This window comes from Sinocyclocheilus anshuiensis, unplaced genomic scaffold (assembly GCF_001515605.1).
Source record: "Sinocyclocheilus anshuiensis isolate Anshui unplaced genomic scaffold, SAMN03320099.WGS_v1.1 scaffold446, whole genome shotgun sequence".
Taxonomy (NCBI): Eukaryota; Metazoa; Chordata; class Actinopteri; order Cypriniformes; family Cyprinidae; genus Sinocyclocheilus; species Sinocyclocheilus anshuiensis.
This window is the reverse complement of record NW_015544247.1, coordinates 2,628,625-2,639,111: the sequence shown is the minus strand read 5'-3', so window position 1 is coordinate 2,639,111 and position 10,487 is coordinate 2,628,625. Positions and strand designations below refer to the sequence as shown.

Below are 10,487 nucleotides of genomic sequence, written 5' to 3'. Positions count from 1 at the left end.
GAGGGAAGATGTTTTCGGTTGGGGGTGCTGTGTGTGTGGGGGGTGGGGGGGTAAGCTGGTTCACTTACGTCGGTGCTCGTGCTGGGGCTGGTGTTGTTTGGATGCCGATTTTGGGAAGTTTTTGCTGGGATGGGCATTTAAAAAAATCTGAAATTCTCTTTTGCGCCATTATCTCATATAAAGTTAATCTTGTTCGCATTCTGTATAGTTCATGTCTGATACCACGCACCAGCGTCACGTGCTCCATGAGGATTAGGCTAATCATCCCATATAGAAAACATCACAAGTAAAATTAATCATGTTTATAGAGATAAACATGGGTTTATTATAGCCCACTTACAATTTACATTTCAGAGATAATTACAAATAAATTATTAAATGCTAAAACTGAATAAATTTAAATGAACAAACTTGGCGTTGCATTTGCAACCATGTGAAAGCGGGGTGCTGCAGCCCCCTCAGCACCCCTACTTCCCGTGTCCCTGATATATGCAGACAAATACTATATATACATATTGACAGCACCTAAAATGTACAGGAACCAAAAAAATCTGTAATATTTATATTAGAAATATATTTGTATTGATTATGTACGTCTCTACAAATTGTTTATATGAAAAATGCTTTTAGATGCATTTTAGATGTTGTCAATGTGTTAACAGTGGTTCAATGCAGAAGAATTGTACGTGTGCCAGAACCAAACTTTATGTACAAATATCTATAATCACTAATGAGATCACAGTGAATTCTCTAATATCTGAATCTGATTATTAATGAATCGATTCTATCAGATATATCCATCAAAACACTGCATTTAACAAGTTCTTAAGAATATCATGCCCTTTTGGGAAAATATAGTCCTTGTTTTACCTGTGACTGTTCCATCTGGCACATGGAGTAAATTGCCTTTAGACTCCAGAGACTGGCAGAGTTTCCAGAGCGGAAGACCAGCTGAGCATAGTGCTCTCCTACAGTACCACACATTGGGGTGATAGAAAACAACATAAAACATGCTGTGCTCCATTTACTGATTTATTAGATTTGGAAATATCTGATAAAACGTAAGTAAAATCTCACCTGGGGCATTACAAAAAAAGTTGTGCTCAGTGTAATCTCTGCGCAACATTCTTCTTGATCGTTCTCTTGATTGAGGTTCAGATTTAACTGTGTCTTCTCTGTAAGACAAACGGGATTTTTTCAATACAAACACAGCATACAATCCTTTAGTAATAAAAGCAACAGTCTGATTTAGTGAAATGATGAGTGGTAGAAATTATATTTAAAAGTATTTTTAGTATCATACAAAATACCCTGCTATTCTTTCTGTGAGTTGCCATGGAAATGGGGACAGTGATTTTCCAGGTCCAGTGTTTTGCTGTAACCTCATCCACGTTGCTAGCCGGATACTTATGTCTGTTCCACGAGGTTCAAATCCCTGTGAGGTCCGATCAAAGACATGAACGGTGAGAAGAAACTCTTTGAAGTCATTATAAAAATGAATTTAAGTCATTTGAGAGGCTAATTTACAATTCTAATGATGAAAGGCCACCGCTGGTCGCTTTATTTTCACAAATGTATTCGTAGGCACAAGCCTATATCTGCCTCAGAGTAAAAAAAACAATTTCACAATTTCAGCATTATTACTTGTAAAGACTTTATTTCTCTTAGGTGTAAAGCCCATTTCCTCCATTAAATAAAAAGTTTGTCATGAATTCACAATTGTGAGTTAACCTCGCAATTCTGAGTTTATATCTCACAAATCAATTTTTTTTCCTCAAGTCAGAATTGTGAGGAAAAAAGGTCACAGTTATCCGATGGCAGAAACGGGGCTTCCATAGTAATCCTATGTTGCAAATCTCACAATTGTGACACTTTTTCCAAACTGTAACTTTTTATCTCACAATGTGAGTTTATATGTTATTTTGAACTTGATCTTACAATTTATTTATTTTTTTTACTTATTTTTACATCACTTTTAGTATATGCTTCATTTACTTTTTTTTTCTTGTAGTACAAACAGATGCATAAACATGAAGCATTAAACGGATAGTTCACCCAAAAATGAAAATTCTGTCATTAATTACTCACCCTCATGTCGTTCCAAACCTGTAAGACCTTTGTTCATCATCGGAACACAAATTACGATTTTTTTGATGAAATCCGAGAGTTTTTTGACCCTCCAATGACAGAAACACAACTGACACGTATTGATAAAAGCGCTATATAAATAAAGGTGACTTGACTTGACTTGACTTTGTTCTGTCGTGGTAGTCCCTCGATGACACATCATAACAGCTCCACGAACCTTTCCTCCATCTCATAATTCCACCTAGCAGCACCATCATCTCTCTTTCGTTTTGCCATGTTTGAAACCTGTGTATGAAAGAGCTTCTGTGCTGCTATTGGTCAACGTCACCAATGTGACAGAACTCGCCGTGGACGACGGAAAAAAAATAAAACATGCTAGTCTTTCTGTCGTGATGTCGTGAAGCATCGCAGATGCGGAATCGGTTGTCGTCCACTATGACACACTACATGTGCTGAAACGATGGAATTTTGCGTCCCGACACCCATTGTCGTTTACAATTTCCCACGACACCCTACATCAAGCAAATCGTGGCAAAATCGGGCTAAAACCGTGTAGTCTGAACCGGGCATTACGGGTTTGGAGCGACATGAGTAATTAATGATGGAATTTTCATTTTTGGGTGAACTATCCCTTTAAACTTCATTATTTAGCACATATATTACAGAGATGCAGATACTCACCAGCAAAGGGTCAGAGAAGTCTGGCAGAGGACCAGTCAAAATCCCAGCAAGGGAACAGGCAAACAGAACTACTGTACATGAGATGAGTACAGTCATCGGGTACTGAACTATAACCTGGGAATAGCTGTAAAATCAATGGTGTTCATATGAACTGGTGTTAATTTGTTCACATTAACTTATATTATACTGCTGATATTTGCCACACTGCATTTACATGCACTTTTTGCTTAGTATTTGAATGCTTCTTCCGAATTCCTCTAAATATACTACTGAACATAAGACTATGTTAATGTACACTACTGTATTACTGTAAATAATAATCTTAAAGGGGTCATATGATGCGATTTCAATTTTTCCTTTCTCTTTGGAGTGTTACAAGCTCTTGGTGCATAAAGAAGACCTGTAATCAGTAATTATGTCCCCACTGGATGCAACAAATGCCTCGTTTGTAATGGGTTTTCATGTTTTTGTCTCGTTGCTCTGGCCGGGACACGGCAGTGACGGCATCAACAGTATGTGAGGGGCGTAACATTTCCGTCACACGCTTGAGGTATTCGGCCAATCACAACGCACTGGATAGCTGGCCAATCACAGCACACCTCGCTTTTTCAGACCGATGAGCTTTGTAAAAATCGACGCGTTTCAAAAAGACGGGGCATAGAGGAGAAACAATGTACAGTATGTGGAAAATAATGTGTTTTTTTTACTTTAAACCGCATAAACACATTTCATTACACCAAATACACAAAATAATGTTCTTTTTAGCAGCATCATATGACCCCTTTAATAATGAATTTCATGTGATTGTTATATAAACAAATAAATATCATAAGTTGCTATAAAAGCATCTCACCTCCATGGTATCCTATGCAAGCCATCATTCCTACTGAGCAGACAGACATAGTGATTAACATAATTAAATGTTTACAATCAACTAGATATATGTCCATTACAATGATATTTATAATAAAAAGAGTCCGGACCTCACTGTCACCATGTGACGCTGTACAGGCTTGTGGTTACTGCCATCATGAGATTCATGAAGCCAATGGCACTGTGTTTTATTGTGACACGAAGGCAGGCATGGTGGTCTGCAGCTATGGACAGTCTTCACAGGACTGGCTGAACAGTCTGCCTGATGGTAAGCATTCATTTGACCTGGACAGACATTGCTTTGATTCGACTGCTGGTGGCCACAGCAGGGGCATCGTTTGTGTTGTGGTGAATGATAGCCAGAGCCCTGCGATACTTGATGGTGGAGCTGAGTAGAGGAGTGAGACTTGAGCGGACTGCTGCTGTCGGCTTGGTTCTCCTCTATCTTGACCGGACACGTCTGAGATTCTGTGCTGTCACTGTCTGGAGGATACAGCGAAACCTCAGGGATCTCACTGTAAATAAAAGAGTCACATGATATATCAATCATCAAATGTTTTCAGTCTATTCCGTAGCTACTTTCACACCACTTTATTTTAGAAAAAAGCAAGTCACATTAATTATGTTGAAGTGAAGAAATCAAGACCTAACAATATTTTGCAATGAACCAAGTAGAACTGTTTTAAGAACAGCCTTGAATAAATCACTCACTGAATGATTGAATCAACAATCCGGTCGAGTCATTTTGGCAAATTAATTTTTTTCACTTCACTAAATGTCAGTTCATAACTTTGTGCTTCACTACATTTCAGGAAAAAAAACATGCTGTTCCTAGTTACGTGATGAAATCAAAACCTGCTCCGAGATGCAATTGTGATGTCAGATTTGTATTGAATTATTCTTTTGAACTGATTCTTATGAAACGTCTGAACTGGTTTACAAATGAACTGATTGAGTTGTCTAGCTAAGAGTGATCAGATGACAGAATTAGTCATTTCTGATGTTAATAATAAAATAATTTGACAGATGAGGCGAAAAGTTACTATAATGACGTATTTTGGTATAATAAATTGTAAATGGAAATCATATTTAGGTTATGATTGACTGTAACTTGTTTATGTGCTAAGCGTAAAAGGGTTGTTATTTAATCGCTGATGGTGTTTATGCATATAGTCATGCATACGGCATTTAACCGCTGCATTTTGCTTTTGATTTCACGTGTTTGCACACACACTTTCAATTTCCATGCACTGAATGTCTGAATCCATCATACTGACCAACAAATAAAATTTGTTTGAAGGGATAGTTCACTCAAAAATTCTGTCATTAATTACTCACCCTCATGTCATTCCAAACTTGTAAGACCTTCGTTCATCTTCGGAACACAAATTAAGATATTATTTATTAAATTCGAGAGCGAAAGCTACAAGAATACTTTTTGTGCAGTTATTTTTGTTATTTTATCTTATCTTGTTATTTATTTATTTTGTTTTGTTCTGGTAGCTTCATAAAATTAAGGTTAAACCACTGATGTCACAGGGACTATTTTAACGATGTCCTTGCTACCTTTCTGGGCCTTGAACTTGTCAGTTCTGTTGCTGTCCATGGAGGGTCAGAAAGCTCTCGGATTGCATCAAAAATATCTTAATTTGTGTCTTACAAGTTTGGAGCGACATGAGGGTGAGTAATAATGAGAGATTTTTTATTTTTGGGTGAACTATCCCTTTAAAGATTTAGTATTTAATTTTGTGATATAAAATAATTAGCTGTCCCACTTTTTTAAAAGCTTATGGTTGTCTTGTTTCGTCTGAACAATATGCCTCTAACATATAGTTTATTTCTGCCAGGAAATGGCCTATAGAGAATTTTTGAGTGCACAGCTGAGTTGCTGGCAACATACTGTATATTAGATTAGCAATGATGTCTAAAAAATGTATCAGCGAAATGCTCGAAGGCCCAGTTAGGTCAAGAGGGAGGGACTCCATCAGCTTACTCTGTCAACCTCATAAAAGCCTGTTCAGATGAGAGAAAAAGGCTCACTAGTGCTTACAACTCAACTGCTCAGGAAGTAAATATGAGAGTGGGACAACTCCTTAAAATGTACTGCTAAATAATGTGTATATCACCAGGAAGAATCAGAGCTTAATATTCAGTATTCATGTTTTCATTATTCAGTCAATCCACAATACTAATAATACAATTTATGACTCTTTATGGGGTACCTTTACATTTTACAATGCTGAAATGTTAAAATATGCTATCAGCTTACTGAGTTCAGGACAGGTCAAATAATGTGTCATAATATAAACTTTTTTTCGGTTTATCCCTGTTTACCACATTTCAACTATAAAGTTTGCAGGTTTGGTGCAAGAAAACATTTCAACTACTCTCTTAGACATTAACAGGTCCTAATAACAATGAAATCATAAGCTTTTAACAAGCTTGTTTTTACACAGATGTACTGCTGACTCTTTAGTATTACCAAGGTGACAAGCTATGCAAACACTGGCACACATGACTGCTGTAAATGTGTTCAAGAAACAAATAAGCTGTCTTTTTGGGATTCTTTAGATGTGCAAACTAATTTGGGCAGATTATAATATGCAAGACTGATCCCATTTGGCCATTTACGATATAAACAACTATAAATCGTGTGCAAAGAAAATAAAATGACTTTTGAACCAGAAGTGTTGGAATAAATGCTACATTTCACCAGGATTAAACAAAACACTTGCTCCTAACCCTCAGCCCTTTTTATCTCCCATTACTGAGCGTCTTGGTTGGCTTAAATGCTTAAAATGATTCTTGACACATTGCTTATTTGGATGTGAACTGCTTCATCTCCATTAACTCCATCCTTAGGATCACCATCCTAAAACCAGCAAAACAGGGTCTCTTAATTTGCTTCCTTGTGTGAGATTTGCAGAGGTGTACTGCATTTTACTGACTGACAGCTTATATAAATATAAAACATGGCAATCTTTGCTGTGGATCAATTGCTAAACAGAGCTGCAAAAATAGCATCAGGAAATTTGATAATGCAATCTAATGATCGTATGATGAACCCATTATTGTAATCAGATATAATAAAGTTTTGCTACATTACAAGAGAGTGCTTGTTCCCATTACAAGGCTTTCTGAAGAATTTCTACATAATTTTGTTAAATTTCTATATATGTTATCAAAAGCTCAGCAACAACAGGCATAATTTTCCTGCAATGACCCTTCAGCATCTGATGGAGCTCATGGGTTTTGGTTGTGTGCATGCTGCAGATGTTTTGACGGTTATCAAAAGGAACACATGCTTAATTTGATTTGACAGCTCTGCAGCTGGTACGCCGTGTCAGGCGGTCTGTGCTGCCAGGTGATTGTTGTGGCCTGTCAGACTGTAAGCGTGAAATCAGTTCATTTTTTCAGCATCAGACAAGGAAAAACACCATATTTACTGATGAGATCCCATCCTGAACCCAGCAATGACTCGAGGATAAGGAAAACTGAGCTTAATGGATATGACTGTAATTTCCAGAGCGAATTTGCTCATAAAATGCCCTATTTAACTATAGTCAGCTTAAATATTTACTGGAGCAAGCATAAATATTTACTAAATACCTAATTTGTTTGCTCCCTTTGCACCAATTTGTATGTGCATATAAATAAGATTCTGCAGTTACATTGCTCAGTTCATATTCACATCTCCCCTAAGCTTTTTTACTCGGTTGATCTTGTATGGTAGGAGTCATGATCTGGAATAAATGCCTGGAATGTAACAGAAACTGAATTGATTGAACAGATGCCCTGACATTTCAGTGGATATCAGCCATGTTGGCTGGCAAACACTGACTAATACCATGTAGTATAATGCACACTTACACTGCTTGAGATTTACTTCAGGCCACTGATACCCATGGTGACTCAGTCCTGATCAAAAATAATTGGACCGATTCACAAGGGTGAATCAAGTGACACTGCTCATAGGTGCGTCTTATTGCACCAAATTGCAAAGCAGCTGCCTTTAAGCATAACATTTAATAATCAATTAATAATCTCTTTTTCATAAATGAAACTTTCTGCACTGTAAAACCTGGTAACCTGCAATTGTTACCTAACAGAGCTTTTTTTTTTTTTACCTGATTTAACCCATAAAAATGAGTTTTGTTGGTATAAAATAATGTATTTAGGTTGATTCAGTCATGCTAAATACTTTTTTATTTGAATAAAACCAGGTAATTTAGATGTTACCTTTTTTCAGTGTATGAACACATGCAGACTAAATTAAACTATAATTAATGGTCATCTCAATAGTGTAATTCTTAACCAAAAGATTCAGATTAATGTCTTTGCAACCAGACTGTAACATCTCCCAGGCTTGTTTGTGATAGTTTTGGGAGATGAAGCACTTGCTTTTGTGTGTAGGATACGTGCAGCCATTTTAAGTAACATAAACAACTGATAATAACATGGAACAAAACCTTTGATTAACAAATCAAAGGCTGGTAAGAGGGGCCCACGTATGCGCATCGCACTGGAATATAAAGACAAGGCTTCTCCTGAGAGGGTCATACTCAGACATGAGTCACTGCAGCTTCAGCTGGATCTTCTCCACCAAATCTGGAGAACGCATCTCACCATCTGCTCAGCGGTACTTTGATCTACAGACAGATTTCGTCATTAAAGATAATCATTGTCGATACAGAACAGGGAATCTACACCTAGTTATGCTGAAGCAAAATGTCTCAGTCAGAGTAGCAGATGAGCCCTGTGATTAACATTCTCAGAGTCAACACCTCCATTTAGAGTCCTAGATCCCGGTGTAGTTCATTATTAGAATTACTCCAGACAAAAAGAAACATGCCTGACTAATGAGGCTAGAAAGAAAAGATTTCCTCTTCTTTTTTGTTTTGCCATCCATTAAAAGAAGTGTAAAAGTGGAATATTTCTCAAGTGCCACTCTGAATAGCAAGTGTACTGTAGATAGGTACTATAGGTTGTATAGATTGTCTGCATTTTTTTAAATGACGTAAAAAATGCTAATGCTAATAACTTGCATCCAAAAACATCAAGATTGTCTTCAGATCAGAGGTCACAATGGTATACACATAGATAACAGCAATAAAAAAAAATAGTACACTAATATCTCACTTTAAAGCAGTCCATTCTGTTAGATACAATTATAGATACTGATATGTTTCTCTGAAAATGTTTAAACATAAAAAGTTGACATGTCAGTTCCACACTTAGCACCTTTGGCTTCTCATTTCTGACCTTTTAAGCATTCTATACATTTTCTCATAATTAGGCGAATTTTGATGACCAGAGCATATTTATCATATGGCGTACCCTAGAAATACTTCCTTAATTTTACTATTCAAAATTACTTTTTATCAAGTATGTACTGCATAACAGGAATGATTTATCTGTGTGTAGCCTAATAATATAAAGAATGACTCATGTGATGTGCTTCTTATATTTTTAAGTTAAATTTGCAAGTGGCAAATTTCGCTGCAGAACATTATTTTGTCATACATTGCAAGAATTTAAAGAATATTTCCCATGTGTCCTTTTGAATGTCAGATGTACTGTAGGTCAAATATAAATTAACATGGAGTTTGCCCTAGAAATGCATTCATAGGCTTTTGTGACCAAACACATCAACTGATCAGCGTCAAGATCAGCGTTCATGTCAGTTTATGGATAACATCACGACAAACCCAGTAAATTATAGTATTTCGTAGTATTTATTCCCTCGTGATCTCCTTGTACTTTCAAAATACTATTCGGTTGTTACCCTCAGAGAATAGTATTTTTTCGCTTGTAAACAAAAGCCAAGTGGGTCAGATACTGGGAAACCTTAAAAGCGGCACGATCGTTATTCCTGTTTATTCGCAAAAACAACCATTTAAATTACTAACGTTCACTCACACACTTGCTCCAACAATAAGCCTTATAAGCCCCGCCATCCACGTACCTCTGAGGTGCTTCCTGAGAAGATCCCTCTGTCGTGGATGAATCTGTGATTTCAGCATCATCGCGCTCTCTAGAAATGGACACGGTGTCCATGGTTTAGTGAATGTAATTTCCCACTGTCCCTATCCAATGTGTAATTCTGAGCAGAATGCAATCGAGGCAGGTTGTGGTCGTGCTGTGGAAGGCAAAGCCTGCGTTAGTGAGTGTCTGGAGTCTGCTTCATCGTGGCGCTGTGATCTGAGGAGTTGACAGTGAGTTGAGCGCGCGCTGTTCTCCCGAGGGTGGCGCTGGAGAACAAAACCACTTCGCCTTAACACTGCAAGGGTGTGTAGCCAAAGACATAGCGAAATTGGAAATGATCTGGTATTCTTTTCAGTCAAATGACAAGAAGCTGCAATGGTTTGCTGCATACAATGCAATACGTTCTTGACGGTTCTAATTTGGCTAATGAAATAGAATAGACTGGTGCTAGTTGTCACATGAACGGGCTAAATTTAATTAACTCTTGGAGTCAAAGGTCCAATTACACAAATTTGCTTCTTGGAGTATTTATGTAGCCTATGTTTTATCCAAGGTGGTTTCAAAAATCTAGTTCAAACCCTCCTAATTTTTTACTTTTTGTAAATGCTAAACTTGCAAAATATTTTTTTATGTCCTGTTTTTATTACTTTTATTTTATTTTTAATTTTTTTTGCAAAAACAAGCAAACACATAGGCTACTAGCACACACTGGACAAGAGTCAATCATATAACATATAATACAATTTGATTTCCATGAGAGCTGTTCTCAGGACAAGGGTATTTACTATTATTTTTCTATTAATTAACCTACATTTTGTTTTATTTTTTCCATTTACATTTCTTGAAATACACAGAATTAT

General features: G+C 36.9%; 1 protein-coding gene across 2 annotated transcripts in view; it reads right to left on the bottom strand.

Annotated features, from left to right (window-relative positions):
- Nucleotides 1–9,910, bottom strand: part of LOC107697740 (protein dispatched homolog 2) — a 15,201-nt gene extending 5,291 nt beyond the window's left edge. Inside the window, exons 1-7 of one of the 2 annotated variants that reach the window (XM_016498576.1) lie at nt 9,608–9,910; nt 3,753–4,157; nt 3,623–3,655; nt 2,770–2,893; nt 1,311–1,435; nt 1,078–1,175; nt 871–968 (exon numbers count right to left, since the gene is read on the bottom strand). In XM_016498576.1, coding sequence (XP_016354062.1) covers nt 871–968; nt 1,078–1,175; nt 1,311–1,435; nt 2,770–2,893; nt 3,623–3,655; nt 3,753–4,157; nt 9,608–9,699 — 975 coding nt within the window. In that variant the 5' untranslated portion in view covers nt 9,700–9,910. The remainder of the gene's footprint in view (nt 1–870; nt 969–1,077; nt 1,176–1,310; nt 1,436–2,769; nt 2,894–3,622; nt 3,656–3,752; nt 4,158–9,607) is intronic. The other variant, XM_016498577.1, reaches the window with a different exon arrangement.
- Nucleotides 9,911–10,487: the final 577 nt, after the last annotated feature.